Here is an 18,906-nt window from a genome sequence, read left to right on the forward strand (position 1 = left end):
TTTAAAAGCTGAAATAATGACCACATTAATGCTTTATTTTAACTAATTTAATTATTTTAATAAAGTAAAACCCTACATAAGATTAAATTTACAAAAGTTTTGCAAAAAACCGATCAATGGTTGCTTGAGTTGCAGTATTTAAAATTAACTTTTCAACATCATTTAAGAGTTTATAGAAGTTTTTATAGTTTTCGATATTCCTCCTCTTTGTTCTAAAGCTTGCCGCATTACATTAAGTGCTTTTCTGACTTCCATTGAAGATGGCACTGATGAGTTTATTTCATCTTCTGAATCTGATTCCTCCATTTCTTGATGGGAAATAACTTTGCAATTTTTGATGTCTCTAACAATTTTAGAATCAGATTTTTCTCCTGATGTTTGTAGGTTATCGTCAATAGCTACGTAACGTGAAAAATTCTAGTCCATTTCATTTTCTTCATTGCTGATCATTTCTTCGAAACAGTTATGAGCCCCATCTCCATTGAAGTTTCACGTTGACTACATTCAGGAAGCTTATCATAGTTTTGCGACACTTCGAATTTATCTTTAAGACTCAAAACCTTCCTTTTCGGCATGCTGAGAAAATTTAACACCAAACGAACTTAAAAAGGATATGTGCTCTAACTATAATTTACTCAAACGGCTTAAATAATATGGAACATGTGCACAGACAGTTTTTGGAAATCTATTCATGTTCTCTGTTAAGATAGATAACAAAAGAAACTTCTCTCCCTTCTATGGTTCATTCAATAAAAAGTAAGATAAGAATTCAACCTCCTGTTGAGTGAAATAGGTTTCTCCAAACTTCATTCAAGTCAAGGAATTAACATTGATAAATTGATTTCTATGAACTCGCTGCTTACCACCCACATTTTTCCTTAACCCTTACACTATGTATACAGCAGGAAAGTGCTAACCACACCTGTTTCACAGGTTTGTGAGTAACTGTTGCTTCTTCTAAAAAACTCTTTAAACTTCGAAAAAATAAAATTTTATAAATAAGAACAAAAAAAAAGCTGAAATAGTGCACCTTTGATTTATTATGTAGTCAAAATTTTGATTTTAAAAAGCGGCGGCATTGATTTTATTAAAGGATGTTTTTAACATGCATTAATATTGTAACTATTCGGTTCTTGCCGATTTGATTTAATAAAGCGGCTGATTTTATTATCCGGTGATTTTATTAGCGGCGGGCACTATATGAAATTACGCCAAGAACCAATCACATAACGCTAAACAAAAGATGCGATAACCCGAAGGTCAGTGAAAGTAAAGATGGCAAAGAATATCATGGTTACCAAAAAAGGAGTTTCATCAAATTTAGACAAAAATTATCGCCAAATCAAAAGGCTCTCGATTCGACTCCTTAATCATCTTTATTTTGAGTTTACATTGAGGAAAATTGTCTACAGTTATTGAAAAATAATTTTATTGAAATGATTGTAACTTAGTTATGTCCGGAGTTTTAATCAAATAATTGTCAAATACTTTTTCCAAATTAAAAAAAAAACGTATTTAAATTAAAATAATGTTTTAAACTTTACTTTTAGTTGAAATATATAGGTAACTCTATATCCCAATCACATAAATTCTAATGTAGAACAAATATTGTTAACTATAATTGGTACTAAGTACAAATGAGACTCGTAGAGTTGCAAAAGTAACAATATTTATGAGATTTTATTACAAATTAATATCCGTATAAATGATTAAGTATGTATGTGATAAGTTGACTTACATTTGCTTTCTTATCCACTTTTTCACACCAAAAGGCATTTTGAAATATCTCAAAGCACTTAATCAAACCTCTTTTTATAGCAGTTCAATCAAGAATGATACTTTTTTTTGGAACATAACTATTTTAACAATTGATATTATTTGTTAACATTGTTAGAATGGGTAAAAACTATCAATATTGTTGAAAAGTTTCATCGAAATTTTTTTTTTTGAATGCATCATTGTTGATATATTTTTACATTTAATTGTTGTGACTAGGTACTGAAAAGCGAAAGCTATTTCTAAATTTTTCTTAAAGAAATTCAGCATTTTTAATGGCAATAGTAGGATAAATAAATGTAATATTCTTTTGAACTCAGTAAATTTTTAGAATTGTGAAGTTAGAATTCTGAATTTGAATTCAGAATTGGGAAATTTATTATTATTAATCTTTTAAATATGTTTGCGAATAATATTTTGATGATAAATGCAGAAAAAAGTTTTTTTATTATTCCATTCCCTATAGCAAATACAGTTTGGAGCGTAAAAAAAAAAGGGTAAGAAATAATTGGAGGAAAACGGAAATTAAAGAATCTCTACAAATTCTCATTTTCTAAAAAGGGAGAATACAAATTGCTTTGATTAAGACCTTGGAAACTAATTGATTTTCTGAGTTGCTAGAGTGCTCAAATTTAGCTCTGTGTCTGAAGCCTCTAACAGTTATTTACCATATTAATGATGCAATACAATTTTGTATATTATTATAATACTTCATTACATTTCTGGAGGACATTTAGATTTATGCGATGAATACAAAAATTAGACATTTCTCTCCTGAGTTAATTTATTGTAATCTTAATTTACTACATTTGTGGAGGTGACATTGCTGAGACTTTTTTTTTGGGGGGGGGGAAGGGGGCATCATCAAATATACACCTATAAACCCAATTTATGAGTCAGTTTTTCCAAAATTTTGCGTACCCCTATTTTTAAGGTTAAGAATTTAAATACACTACAATACAATAATGAAAGAAACTCCTTCAATTTAAAAAAAAAAAAAACAGTTATAAGAATATTTTACAACTTCATAGGTGCTTAGACTTTTAACAGTTAGCAATAAATTTTAAAGTTGAGAGGGTTGGACAACAAATTACAACAGAAAACGAGTATTTTAAACACCCCATGCCTATAAGCTTGTAACTTGCATCGATTGCTCTGTAATTTGCGATGTCTGCATTAAATTTCGCAAGGTTTGCTTAAATTTTTATAGGGATATGGACATTCTAATAAAATAAAAAATTATTACGTCTTTTGCTATAAATTTAAAAATATCCAATAAGGTTAAAAAATATTTTAAGAGGAATATAAGAGGTTTATTATAAACCATTTAATGATTTCTTTTTAAAATTCTTTCGATAGTTAATTGACGATTTTTATGTTGAAATCGGTAAGTATTAATGTAGTTTATAGTTGTGGTTCTTAGTTATTCAGTATAATTTATGCACGATGTAATTTTTTAATTACAATTATTTATTTACACCTAAACTGGACAAATTTTGAATTTTATACTTTCTACCATATACTTTTACAATATAACCTTATACTTTTTTACGAAATAATAATCTACATGTTTTTCTGTAGTGAAATCTAAAATTTTAATTGCTTTTTATAAAGTAGAATCTAAGAAATTGAAATTATTTTTTTTAAAAAATAATTTGTCTTCAGTAAAAAATATTTAAATGGAGCGTATAATGCATAAATATGGTAAACTTAAAGAAACTGAACTGACGCGAGCACAGCATAAATTTCATTATTTTTAGTTGTCTTGATTCGATAGTTTTCTTATTTTAATTATAAAATACGAAGTTTCTTTTTAAGTAGTCTGCTAATTTATACTAAATTTAGTAAAGAGATTTGAACAAAATATTTAAAGAATGTCAAGGCTTATAAAAATATTTTTGATTGGAAGTGGAATGTAATGAATTGTTTTAAAAAAGTTTACATTGTATGCAAAATATGCTTATTTTCAATTATTTTAGAAGTGAGTAGATCTTAGCTTAAATGAAAGTTCTCAAAATTCATTGAATTGTATTAAATACTCCAAAAATGCCACACTACTAAAATTTTCTTTATAATGATTCATAAATAAAAAAAAAAAAAACAAATTTAAATCAGTATAGTAAAACAGTATTTGATTCTTTTAATTTTCCAAATATTAACCTTATATGTACAATATTTAATAATTTTTTCCCCTTCAGAATGAGTGAAAGAAAAATCCAAATAAACAAGTGAATATCATTAAATTGATGACAGTTGAGCATATTTGCTATGTGACTGATTCAACTTCTGATTTTATTATTCTTTTTTTTTTTTAAAGACAAAAATGCAACATTTGCAGAGGTGCCACATATCTGACAAGCTCAAGCAAGAAGAAGAAGAAGAAAGACAAAAGTAAAATTTGTTTTCACTTTATACAATCTCTGTAAAGATTCAAATTTTGCGTCTTCTGCGCCATGTGAAGCTCTGAAGTACAAATCCCTTTTTATAGAAACTTCAATAATGTTGCTGCGGAATTTTAAGATTTTTATTTTTATTTAATGAAAGGAACTTTTAAATATCATTTGAGATACAAATTACATAATATAAATGTGCAAATCTGTTAGTTATAAACTAATAAAATATATAGAAATTGAAATAATTTCAAAAAAGATCCAAAATTTGAATCCGTTTTTTTTTTTTTAACATCGAAAGATTAATTTAAGCCAGTCAATATTTTAACTATTATTTCTGAAATACAATGCCAAAAAATGTAGAGAAATTCTTTCTCTTATGTAGAAAATGTTAAGATATTTCAGTATCTGACAAAATATTTCGAGACTAACTAATTCTACTATACTTAAATAACTAATTGTACGGATTTTTCTCTTAAGCCTCCTTTCATCGGCAAAGATCCTGAAAAGTAAAGGAAGGTTCTAATATTTTAAAATATGTATTTTCTTTTGAAGAAATGCGCCTAACCACCCAAGTAGAATTTCTCCTGATGAGAAATTTTGGATTGAATTAAATTCATCGCGACCCCACAAACAGTTTACAGAAGGAACTCTAAACTGTTAAAATATTAAATAAAACGCATGACAACAACCAACATAGGTCTAAGTGTTCAGGCTGAGTCTAAGAGGGTGGGATATGGTAGCAGTACTTCTCGTACGCCCCCCCCCCTTCCTGTGGATAATAATCCAAATTCATACCATTTGTGAGAATTATCTTTTTCAGGTAACTTCTTTTGTCTCTTAGAAGCAAATGTATTTCATAAAATTATTAATTTTATGGTGAAAAAAAAACTTTTCTGAAAGAAATGTAAATTCTTTATTTATATTAAAAAAAAGAAAAAAGAACGGTAATTTTTCATGATCAATGATATCCTGCCTATGTTGGCTTTTCCTTCCCCCACAAAACGCCAATGTGGGATAAATTAATGTACATTAATCTACAAAAAAAAAGCTGCATATGAAAATAAATATCTAAAACAAAGTATTTATGAGCATCTATGCATTTTTTTATTTTAGATTTAAGCAAACAAAAATCTTTTCGAATATAATTATTTTTTTTTGTTTAAAATTAGTTTCGTTTAGTTTAAAAAATCATAATAAGAAAAAAAAAGAACAGTAAATATTATAAAACATAAGTATGATCTTTTTCATAATCAATGATTGCCTGCCTATGTTGGCTTTTCCTTCCCCCACAAAACACCAATGTGGGATGGGATAAATTAATTTATGAGTATCTATGCATTTTTTTTTCACTTAGATTTAAGCAAAAAAAAATCCTTTTAAATATAATTTTTTTGTTGTTTAAAATTTGTTTCGCTTAGTTAAAAACTCATAATAAAAAAAACTAATTTTAAAAATTATTATAAGAAAATCTGCTTTTTAAAAACCATAATATGAAATCAGCTTACAACTACTATCTCAAATTAATAATTATTAGAAAGGCTCTAAAAAAATCGTGTTCTTTTCTGTATTGTGTCTAAAATTTTCGTCCGGTAGATTTCCTCCAAGAATCGAACACACTGTCAATGTCACACTAAAGTCATATATCCATTCATGTGGTTCAAATAATAATAAACGACTTTCTTAAAACCTGAAATACGGGTATCTAGTCACCTGGTGGTTTCTTTCAAGAAGTAACAATTTGTAGCAATTGTAGAAGTAGTGCCAAATTGCAATTTCGAAGCGTCTTTAAAGTTTCTTTTCCTTTGGAAATTTATTTGTATAATGGCTACCACAAGCGTGGACTACAGTGATTTCTTACTTGTTTTCAAAGCTTTACAACTGAAAGAAAATGACCCAAATGAAATAATTTGCCTTTGCGGGCTTGAAAAAGAGGATACCGCTTTCTCAAAAGATAAAGAAAGAGATATTAAAAAAATTATTGATTCGGCTAATAGTTTGGGATTACGACTGTCTTTAAGGGATGATTCTTTTCAAATAGAAACTATAATGGTACCAACAAGGAGTGATTATATTTCATCAACTAAAGGGAAAAAGTTGTTTCGAAAAGAAAAGATTAAATTGCAAAAGATTTTTCACGAAATGTCACCTTACAAGAGATTAGTTTGGTGTGGCCGCCTTCTAATTGAATTCCACGAAGAAAACCAATGCTGTCAGTATTTATCGTCTGCTCTGAAGTTTTATGTGAAAGCGATTGAAAACGTGGAAAGCGCTCGCCTTTACAGTGGCCTTCCTGTTGATATGAAAATTCAAGAACTTTTAAGGCTTTCAACTAAATTTCGCGTTCACCAGAGTGTATTCCTCGAACTGTTGAGATTGGTAAGCACACCTGCATATTATTATAGATCGGTTCAGACTATCGATGATGTTTCATTGTTAGAAGATATATTTAGAGCAGCAAATGAACTTAAAGTAGATATATTGACATTATGGAAAAAAGTAGACAGTATATCTTACTATTTATTTAAATGTTTTATATATAGAAAAGTAGAAACTGTTATTCCATTAATTAAATTTGGAAAGACAGAGAGCATATCAATATGGAGTGGTAAATATTTGATGTCATCATTGTGCGAGTAAGTATTATTATTTTTCTATTTAATTATTCTCTGTTTGTTAAACCATTATGCTTCATCTCAAATTGTTGAGAGTATGAAATTGTGAAATATTCTATAGATAATTTTTATTTAGATAGATATTATATATTTTTTAGATATTATACATTTTTTTAGATATAATACATTTTTAGGTAGATATTATACAATTTAGATATATTATTATACACCATTTATTTATTTTTTTATATCAAGAGCAAAACCCTACAAATTGCCCAAAAATGTGGAAAACTGCTTAATTTACATTTGTCCGCATAATCACCGAATATCGGCATAATTGTTTTTTATTTTTTCGCAAAATATCTTTAATCACAGGATAAACTTTTTTCTTTTTCTATTACAGTATACAAAAAATTGTAATTAAATTTTTGGAAAAAAATTAAATATATTTTTTTTGTTTTATTTGCAGGCTATCGGCATAATTTCTATCGATTATATTATTCATGTAAAATCAATTTTATTACTAATTGTACTCAAATTAAATTATCTTTCGGTTCCACTGACGTTAGAAATCCATTTGCTTGCAGGGTCTTAAAAAAACGGGCAAACAATTTCCAAGAGAACTTTTTTTAAAAATAAATAATCACAAATAATAATAATAATACATTGACTAATAAATAAATTTAATTGAAAATAAATAATAAAATTTAAATTTGATTAGCAATTTTAACTAGAAATAATTTTTAAAACCTGTAATAGGTTTGTATTAAACCAATAATTAATTTATTTTATTAATTTGGTTATTATCATTATGTAATCATTTATTATTTATAAAATAATTAATTACTATTAAATAATTTCTCTATAAAGAAAAGGAAATAGAAGATAGAAAAATGTATCATTATGCTTTTTTTTTTCCAATAACAATATGCGGAATAAATTACTAAAAAGATTTGAACTTGTATTCGCATTTCTCAGCGAACTTTAAAGTTCAAAATAAGGTTACCACAAATTTAAAAATTACTCATTATTTTTCTCCGATAACTTTGACATTTTATAATATTTCTTTCGCGAAAATCGTAATTCGGTTAATTTAGTCAATTTGATTTCTGCATACGCCAAGAAGTAATAGACTAAAAGTTGCTGCCGACTTGCAAATTCAACTGCCTAAAATAAAATCTAATTTTAAGACTGGTATCGATGAAAGAATGAAAAACAATATTATTATTCGCAGCAAATTCACATCTGCTAATTAGCTTTTTTTAAAAGTCAGTGTTCCACCAAAGGAAGTTTAATCATTTAGGGCTGAAAAAAAATTGGAAGCTGCTGCTTCAGAGAATTAAAATTTTAGTAAACATTACAAAATAGAAAGAAAAAAACCGAGCATCTTTAGAGCTATTGGTCTGATTATCATTATATAAAATGCTTTGATAATTATAAGTTTTTAGGAATATGTGTAACAGGTATTATAGGTATTTTAATAATATAATCTATTATATTTTTATATAACAAGTATTTTTATAATAAGTATTATAATTTTAGAAACTTACTTTTTAAAAATTTTAGAAACTTACTTTTTTCCAACAAATTCGAAATCATCCCAATAGACAAAGTTTTAAAAAGCTGGGTTTTTTGTTTTTATGCTATAGCATTCCAAAATTTTTTTACCCACGTTTCACATCTTATCTTTTAATTTATTGGATAAAATAAAATAATTCTTTCACGAAAAGTAATAAGCCTTTGGCCCAGAGACAAATATGTAATATAGAGCCGCGATGGATAGAGTGTTCCCCAGTGAAGAGTGCAATAGCTTGTATAACAATTTTTCTGTCAAAAATTTCATTTATCAAAATTTTTTTCCTTTTGTGATTCCTATTTCTTTTTATTGTTACTGACTTCAGGGAGGTAATCCTAATCAATCTTTCATCCACCCTAAGTATAATAAGATCACCTTAAATAAAAATATTGGGTTTATCTCTTATATCTGAACTATTTTTTTGACGATTAACTCTCCTAAATGTCTAGTCAATTTTACATGTTCAATTTGAGACTTCAAGTAAGCGTAAAATTCTGTTAAATAAAAATAAAAAAAATTCTAATTGTAAGCAATTTCAACGCGAATTGAAACATATTGAGAAATTCGCGGATTTTCGAAGAAAAGAGGACAATTTCGAGGAAATTCGGGCCGCGACAGACTTGCAGCCCTAAAATCATAACTTTCAAAATTATTTAAAATTGAGGCTTGAGTATAATTGGTAAGTGTTATGCAATTGCAGTGCGAATAAAATTGTAATTAAAATCAACTGCAGTTGTAGCTGCATAATAGTAAAATAAATAAAACCTGGAGAAGACCTTTTTTAATTGAATTTTTGGTTAATTTGAGTAAAAATTATTTTAAAATTTGTGAAAATTGCGGCATTTGTGAAAAAGAGACAAAGTAGTCTTTTTTGAGCATATCAGAAAATTTTTAATTTTTTGTTGAATTTTTTATTTTGCTTTAGAAAAAAAATTTAATATGAGGGGATTTACAAGTCTTAACATAAACATTAGTTATACCAATCATCCATCTTTGCCAGGAAAGAGAAGCAAATAATGAAACCCCTCCACCATTAGATGCTTACACAATATTTGAATGGCCTCCCATTCTCTTTTTCATTGTGATTTAAAATTTTGATCACGTTCTGACATAGAAAACAAAGTAACAGCCACAAAATTAAAAAAAACATTACTAGATAATAATTATAATAACGAGTTATAACTTTGAAAATGCTATATTTGGAACCTAAAGCGGTAATTGTTAAAACTAAATAACTTACAAAATATGACGCAGTATTATTATTTTTACTTTTTTTCTTCCAAATAAAAGCGGAAGAAATTTAACTTGTTTTTGTTCATAAAATTTAAGGTTAAAATTGAATTGAGTAAGGAATATTTCATACAGCAGGTCGGGCAGGCGCTGAACTCGTGTTCGTATGATCGGGTGTTCAAATCCAACAGACCGATGAACCCCAGAGTAATTAATAGTGACTACTGAATGCCAAATTCTTTTGGAGTCACAAAGTCCTCCAAGTTAACAAAACAAATTAATACCTCGAGGCGTACTGAGCCAGGAGCTCTTTAGTCTTCTGGATTGGGTTCACAATTACAAGGTCAAGGAGTGGAACATTAGTACACGCAAACTCAAATTTAGGTAAGCTGTTAAGAGACGGTTGTAAATTAAAATGCTTTACAGCAAATCAGGATTAATAAATAGCTACTATAAGCTATTTTGATATTAATAATATTCTTTTCATTAATTATATTTATTAACAATATTCTTTGCACTTAAATATATTGAAAGAAAATAATGATCAGCCACGCTTTCAAATTGTGCTGTTATCAAGCGGAAGTTCTAGAAATTTGAAAAGTTTTATCTAGAAATTATGCTAATAAACAGTTTGATGTAAAAATATCGATTTTGGACAACTGTGGCTTATCATTATATTGCACCAACCCTTAGATTTTGCTGCTTTTAAACAAATTTTTTTTCCCTGTTACAGTTGTGCTGAGTCAGTAACAGTGAACAGTGACTATAGATACAACTCCACAACATTCCGCTCTCTGCAAACTCTGCGTTTGTTTTTTTTAGCAAATTCCGAACACTTTAAACCAACTACAGGACCCTACGCACTGAAGTTATTGTGGAATAGTATTACAGAACCATTCCTGTGTCAGGAGGAATTCAAAAACGGAGTCATAGCAATCCAACCGTTTGATGAGCATTATGATCTAAATGTCGTAACTGCAGCATGGGCAAGGCCGGATTAACCATTAAGCACACTAAGCACGTGCTTAGGGCACCAGAGGATAGGGGGGCACCACAAAGTCTAACTAAATGTTCGCAGTACATAATTTTTTTTTTTTTGAAACATTGATAATAAATTTATTATTTTGACTTTCCATTTTAAGAGTAGATAACAACCATTTCTAAGTACGAAATTTCACATAATAAAAGAAAAGAAAAACGAAAGATGTTTTGTATCAAAAATTTTCGGTCCTCTAATGAAATTAGGAAGTGAATTTCTATGCGATTTTCGATAAAAGCTATATTTATTTATCCATTACAAGGATTCCATAACATACTACTACAATTCATGTTTACAGAATATTTTTCGCAACTGTAGCAAGTTAATACTCCGGCAATTTGATATTTTTATGAAAAAAAAATTGATTTACAAAATTTTGATGCAATGGTTTGATGATGTAAAAAATGTGATTTTTGATGTGAAAAAAAAATCTATGTTGTGCATGTTTTTGTTTATACTACATAAAATATTTGCTTATATTATATTTTTAATTATATTCTCATTGCAACTGGAAAAGAAGTCATCAAATTACGTAAAGGTTGTGTTGCAAAAATTTACGTCAAAGAATTTTTTTTATTCACTGAATTAAGAAAAAGGAGTTGTGTTTAAGTATCATTTTTCGAAATTTCTTTTTGGAGGAGAGGTTATATTTGCGAAAAATATGATCACACACTTCGCATCACTTATGATTTTTTTTATCTATATATATCGAATACCGAAATTAGATTTTAAGATTTAAAATATATACTACGTAATATGAATGCAAGCAGCTAGTTTTTGAATAAGGAAAGAATTATAGGTTCCTTAGTCCTTAGAGTCTTGTATAAATACAAATGTTATAAAAGTTGAGCACAATGTGTAAATTCTCAATGTGAACCGGATGTTCGCTGACGGTGAAAAATACGTTAAGATTACCCATTAAAACTAATTTAATTTTGAAAGCAAATGTAAGAAATAAGTAGCAATAAAATCAAATTTTCAATCATTGAATTTTGCTTAGTGCAAGTAAACTATATTTTGCGCATCTTGTAACGAAATTTGTAAAAATTATAATTAAGAAATAAGAAAAGTACTGAAAATTTCAAATTAAAAATAAATAGCAAATTTAAGAAAGATATTTTTATTAATTGAATTTTAAAATATGTTTAATGACTAATAAGGAAAATCCCTAATGATAATGATTATATATATATGCAATATATGTGTGTAATTTCATCAACTTTTATTATGAGGATAATCTGAACATGTAAATATTTTGAATATAATAATATTATTTCTGTCACTAAAAAAAATTTAATAGTTGTGCTTAATTTTTACTTGTAGCTCCTGTGTAAATCAGATTGAAATAAATAAATAATTAGTCAAGGTATTTCCATTATCCCTTTAACTTTTTCTTAAAGTAAAAATTGGTCATTCTGCATAAACGAGTGGGAAAAATATTGTTGTTCCCTGTTATTTTATTATAAGTAACAGACTTATGGGAAACGTGGTTCAATTTAACCTGATCTTGTTTTCTGCCTATAACAAACAATCCCGACGTAAAACAACAAAAGCTGTATATTGCCAGCATTCGATTCCATGAATTCGAAGGTTCCTGAAAAGGACCACCGTGATTGTCACCAACATATGTGTTAGAATACAAAGCTAAATTTTCTGAGAAGAAACACTTTAAAGACAAGACAAGTGTAACCAATTGATTTACTACAGACAGAGAACATCCTTTCATCTCAGATATCTTTAAGCATCCTATAGGGGACTCATTCCCCCTTCTTTTTTTTTCGAAAGAAAAAAGGGTGCATATCTCAGAAAATTCAAATTGTCCTCCTTTCGCGGGGGGGGGGGGGTGAGATACAAATAAATGGTGACTTATAAGATTGAAGAAAGTGGGATGTCTAGGAAAAGAAAAGTTTCTTGATTGACATAATTTTTAACCAATAACATTGTTTATGCTACAATCAGTAATTAATTTCTTGAATGCACAGAAAAAGTTTATTCTACTAAAACATTATTCTAAATTATTGCTTTTGAAAGCATGTTGTAATAGTGTAAAGCTGATGTTGCTTCAGGTAGTAGCTAAACCCTTCAAATAATTTTATCAATAATTATTATTTATCCATCAATATTGATTGTGTCTAAATCAATATAAGTGAAGAGTTTAATTTTCCTAAAGAATTATTATATTTTAATAATAAAAAATTAATTAAACTTAAATGTAAAAATAAAATTACAATTATTAAAAATTATATAATTTTTTTTTTGCATTTTAAGCATTCTATTACACAATAATACTCAAAAGTAATAAAAAAAAATTTCAAGTTTTTGTTAAAAATACTATGTGACGCATTTTTTAAGAGGGGATGATGCCGTATTATAAGTTTCAAGAAGTAATTAAATTTTTTAAATGATTGATCTTATCGAAATAAATTTCATTCTATGACGTTATAATTGAAATAGTTATTCGATTTAAAATAAAAATTTTAGGTAACAATACACACATTTTACTTCGATTTATTTTACGAATTTATCTTTAAATATTGTAAAGAATATGTAAAATATTTAATACATAAAATTTTTGTAGGCAAAATAGATTTTAGTAGATTTAAGATAAATGTTACACACAATACTTCTGTTTATGTTTCAAAGGATTATATTTTTCCAAACCTGAAATTATTTTCTATAAAACTAATGTGGTATTATGTACGCGTATGCATACAGGAATAAAAATTGTCGTAACGCAAAAAAAGGGAATAAATTTAAAAAAAATGATGGTTTGTTATTTTCTACTGATTATTATTTAAGTTTAGTTTTTATATTATATTCATTGTTGCCATACTTATGTTTTTGTTTTGTATTATAAAAACACGAATGTTCCGAATTTGTAAATGAAAATCTGATCATTGAATTTATAGTTATTTAAAGTATTTTGTTTATGCATTTATTTACTTATTGAGGGCAAAGTTTTTATTCACTATAACAGCTTTTTCAGACCAAAATTATTGCTATCACTTATGCAGTAGTTTTAAGTGATTTCTATCATTTTTTCTAAAAGGTCATTTTTTTACTAGTCAAATTAAGATTTAATTGATAGTTATTTATTGCTCTTAAGCTCTTCTGTACCTTTGACTTTGACAGGTAAACTAACTACGAGAATGTCCAAAATATTAAACAAAATAGTAATAATTCTATTAGATAATTAGTTCTGTTTTCCACCGATGCAATCTAGAGTGAGTTGTTATTATGAAATAAGTTCATTTCTGATTTTTAATCCAAATTTTATGGGATCATTTAAGATAATTGTTGCATTTATAAAATTACTCATCACTATTTTTTCCCTTCATTTCTCTTCCTATCATTATTAATATATTAGGTTTAATAAGGAAAAAGGAATAATGAAAAGCATTATTATTTGTAAAATTTATGTGTTATAAAGTTATTATATATACAATGCGTAAAATAAAAAAGTAAAAAACCTGAATAACTCTTGATTTAATGATCGGATTTTAACTTACTAGATCTCAATCTAAATGGTTTGAGGGCCAAACTTAAAATATGCTAATTAGTTGGTGCAGAAGATATTTTTTTAAGTTATGAAATCGGGCAAACGTGCTTCCTCTACCTACATATATATATGTTGTTGAATTTGGATATTTGTCTCTCAAAATATGGATGATATTCACAACATGGAAATTAAGATCCCAAAAGTTTTTTTAGGTTGAAAGTTTGGGTTCCTTTATTTAATTGCAGTTTTCATGTACTTCGCCATGTCTCGAGAACTTTTGAAACGAATTGAAAAATTTTTGCACTCAATAATAAAATTCATTAACCTAAAACAAATTATTACATAACTTTAAATAATATTAATTTAAATAGTAAAATACAAAATTTGAACGAAATCTGTCGAAAAGTTCTTGAGAAATTAAATGTTAAAAAATATAACTTTTTTAAAATTGAAAGATTCAGGTTTATTTAATTGATTTAGTACAGATTAAATTTTGTATTTTGTCATTTAAAATGGCATTTGTTAAATTTTCAATTTAAAGTTCTTTCGATTATTCTCTTAATAAATAAAATAATATAAAATGATTAATACTTCTTACAAATTATTTTTGACAAGGAACTATTTTTAGGTAAATGAATTTTATTGTGTGCTAAAATTTTTTAGTTCGTTTGAAAAATTCTCGAGACATGGTCATTTATTTCGAGAGTCAAGAATTCGAATCAATTGAAGAAAAAAAAAAGGTATGCTTTTTTTAGAAAAAGTACGTGTCTGTTTTTCTAATTTAAAGTATTTTGAGACTTAGTAAATAAAAGTTCAAACTTTCGATCATAAGTTATTCAAAGTGTTTGCTTTTTTGCACATACACACAAACATAAGTTATTTTTTTAATATTAATTGAAAAGTTTTCAATTGATTATATTATTTAAAAAAAATTTTTTTTGATTTAATTTGAATAAATATTTTTTTTTTTTACAAAAAAAATTTGATTTTATATTTTGAATTAAAACGTGATTTAGTACTAGATATATTTTTTATTGTTAGAGGGGGGAGGGCACCAAAATATTTTCAGTGCTTAGGGCCTCAAGAGGTCTTAATCCGGCCCTGAGCATGGGATTGGTATGTAAGTCATGTACTGGGAAACGTCATCTCACCCAGAGGACCAAGATCTCTGGCCCATCTTTCAAGGTGTTCCGTTCGTCGGCAACTGGCGACATGCCTTCAGCTTCCATGTGGTGTTGACCAGCTTGATGTTCCGAAGATTCTAAAAGATTATATTCTTTTGGAACATTGAAAGCCTTTTACCAGTGCAGAGCTGAAAAAGATGTGTAATTTCTATGAATAAATTTCAATCTAATAAACAAATTGCAATTGTTAATTGTACATAGTTTCGACTCAACACCAAAGATGAACCTTCCCAATTTTTCCTAGGAAATTATTAAAACTCAACACTGCATTTTTGCTATACAAACAATTAAATTTTCCTTTTGTTGAAAGTATGTTAGCTATAGCATTTTGTAGGAAATTAATTTTCAAAACTCGAATGTTTTATTTGTAGGTTTTATAATATAGAGTATCACTTCTATATAAAGTATTTTTCGTGAATTTTTTGCACACGAACAGGAAAGTATTATACACTTAAATGCATATAAAATATGATTCTATTAGTACAATAATAGAATCATATCAGACAAAAGAACCTAAAGTTGCGATGGTGTGTAGAAAATGTAATAATAATAAGATTCGATTCCTGTTAGGTCGAGAATATTAACAGTAAAACTTTCAACAGGGACTGCAACCAAATTGTCCACAAAAAATAAGTACCTTTTAAGCACTTAAAAAATATTTTTTTAAAAATTTTTCTGATTAAAAAAAGTCACATTTTTTTTCTTCTCTGTGTTGAAACTTTATTATACAATTATATGTATAAAATTATACACACTTTGAAAAACACTTTGAAAGATTTTATAAAATCATTTGAAAATAATACGTTTCAGACAAAGAAAGAGATAAAATTATCAAAGAACTGATTTTATTAGCCACCATAAAACATTTTATGCACGATTTTAAACATATTCAATACTGAATTCCTCATTATTTTTTTTAAATTACTAATTATTTTATTCAATTTATATACAAAATTAATTTAATTTCGACTTTACAATTAGTTGAAATTTAAATAAAAATTTATAAATGTACACTCAGCAAAAACATTAGTATTTGTAATTATGTTCAGTATTTCTTTAATGAAATATTTCAAAAATTCTGAAATAAAAAATGTAATCAATATTGTAGCTAAAAAAAAATTTCCTGGAGTAAATTATTAAAATGTGGTTAGTAATATATTCATCATATTTAACAAAGTTGAGATGATCGAATATTTAATTTCAATTATTTTTAAGTCAAATGGTAAAGACATAAATTATATTATTTTGAACTGACATTTCTAAATCACATAACATTTCTTACAGCATTTGCTGAATGTTAAAATAGTGAAAAGCCTTTCAGTTCAGTTTTTTTTTTAAATATTCCCTTTAAAAATTCTAAAAACAAGTCTTTAATCATAACTCAAAAGTATTAAAAATAATAACAAATCCAGTAGAACAAAACTATAACGAAAGAGCTAAAATATTTTATACTACTATTAATGGGTGGTCCGTCAGGTACGAAATCTTGCGTTTAAAAAAGCTCAATTAATTCAAATGAATAACAAGTAAAATAAAATAAAAAAATTTAAAGTCAATTCCTGCTTAAGTAAAGAAAAGAAAAATTTTATTTTAGTTTTTAGTAATCAATTACAATATTTTCTCTCATTAAAAACTAAAATTAATTAATTAAATTTAATTACTGAATTTACATTTGAAAATGTTATTTTAAATCAATGTTGAAAGAATTGAAAATGTTATTTTCGGTCACTGATGTTACTTTTAAAATATGTGAAAAACTGAATTGGTTATAGTAAAATTTAAAACGGTGACTAACGCTTTTATAACTCCTGAAGCGCTATTGCTAGTGTGGTGAAATTTAGAGAGCGGGTGCAAGAGAAAATTTCAGTGAAAAAAAAAAAAAAAAAGCGTACGAGAAATTAAAGTAATAAAAATTCCGTTGACTCAAATTTAAAGTGAAATTATTAAATTATATAATTTCATTAAAAATTATCTGAATATGATCGAATAATTGTTCGGTTCAGTTCGTAACATTTATATAATAGTTAATAAGATGATTTTTTCCGGGCTTTTTCTCTGGAAAATGTTCTTCTTTTTTCCTCCCATATGATTCACTGTTAAAAACTCACAGCCACAACTGTTATAAATAATAACATATTATACGGTTTAACTGTATTATTTCATATGATGGCAGATATTACCATGGTAGAATAACAGATCATGATAAAAAGAACACCGAAAAAAAAAGCACCAGAAGAAAAAGCCACAAAAAAGCATCTCGTTAACTATTATATAAATGTAATGTTCGATTCGACTCAGGTTATTCAATTTTATTTACGTAATAAATTGTAAAATTAATAATAACGATTTGATTACATTAAATTTCACAATTGTAAACAATTGTGGAATTTAATGTCATCAAATCGTTATTCAATCATATTTAGATACTTTGCAAAAAGATATTTAAGATGAAAAGTTTAATCTGGGGTGAACTAAAAAGAATTTCTAATACTTTACATACTTTTAGCTGTCAATACAATTATATAATAATATAATTGCTATAAATAGTTTCTCAATAAATTTGATTTTTGTTAAAAATATTGACGAAAATGATCAAATATTTCAGTTAAGTACAATTTCCTTTCTAAAAAAAAATAGTTAAAAAAGGATTATTTGTATATTATATCACAGCACAAAAAGTGGAATTATTGAAATTTAGAACTGCTGAAGAGTCGCAGTGCATTTGATAGATAGAATGAAGAGAGTAAAGTTCTTTTCTGTAAATTTTTATTTAATCCTTATATATTATTTATTTCTCAAAAAATATCTAAATATGTTCGAATAATTATTTAAATACGTTAAATTCAGGTTCAATGACCTGAACAGATTGTCATATTTTTATATTAGCTAATGAGGTGCTTTATTTCAGGACTTATTTTTTCTGTCATACTTATCACGAAGTCATACTTATCACTAGTCATAGTAAAGCGGTTTCCAAAAGTTAGACCATAGAGTAAAGCGAAAAAATTACTAAGGCTTCAAAAGTTAGGATTTTTTTTTTAGCAGTAGTTATATTTATATCCATTCAATGAGCCGTGGTGGCTCAGGGAAGAGAGCGTTTGATATCAATGAGGTGAGCCAGGTTCGAATCCCAGCAATGGCTGCTTGAGACGAATTTCTCCTCCGGCTTGCACGACCACGCCACAGCACTGATATAAAATATCCTCAGTGGTAGACGGATCATGGGTTAGAGTCAGTTCTCTTGCGTCGGGCTAACCGTAGGATGTTTTCGTGATTTTCCTCTCTATGTAGCGCAAATGCGGTTTAGTTCCATCACAAAGTCCTCCACGAAGGCAATTTCTCCCTGTACTTAATGTAGAAGTACCCTTGTCTTTTGTATTGGGTTGAAAATTACAAGCCAACGGAGTAGAACATAAGTACTAGTCGTAAACCCAAAAAAATGGATCGGATGTTCAATGAAGGTTATAAAATGTAACCAAGCAAATAATTCATAATTTATTTAATATTTCAGTTGTCTATATAAACTTAAATGATAAAAAAACACGGAATAAATTATGAGAAGGGTCATTTATAAAAAAATCAATAAACTAATCACTA

General features: G+C 27.1%; 1 protein-coding gene across 3 annotated transcripts in view; it reads left to right on the forward strand.

The window, feature by feature from the left end:
* LOC147802195 (uncharacterized) overlaps positions 1–18,906 on the forward strand; it is a 52,369-nt gene that overhangs the window by 17,859 nt on the left and 15,604 nt on the right. Inside the window, exons 1-2 of one of the 3 annotated variants that reach the window (XM_087153654.1) lie at positions 5,864–6,802; positions 10,321–10,603. The exons of 1 other annotated variant lie outside the window; for it this stretch is intronic. In XM_087153654.1, the coding sequence (XP_087009780.1) occupies positions 5,991–6,802; positions 10,321–10,588 (1,080 nt within the window). In that variant the 5' untranslated portion in view covers positions 5,864–5,990 and the 3' untranslated portion in view covers positions 10,589–10,603. Of the gene's footprint in view, positions 1–5,860; positions 6,803–10,320; positions 10,604–18,906 lie in introns of those variants that run through there. One more of the 3 variants, XM_087153650.1, reaches the window with a different exon arrangement.

The sequence above is a fragment of the Parasteatoda tepidariorum genome, chromosome 10 (assembly GCF_982258835.1).
Source record: "Parasteatoda tepidariorum strain Cologne lab strain chromosome 10, Ptep-v5.0, whole genome shotgun sequence".
Lineage (NCBI taxonomy): Eukaryota > Metazoa > Arthropoda > Arachnida > Araneae > Theridiidae > Parasteatoda > Parasteatoda tepidariorum.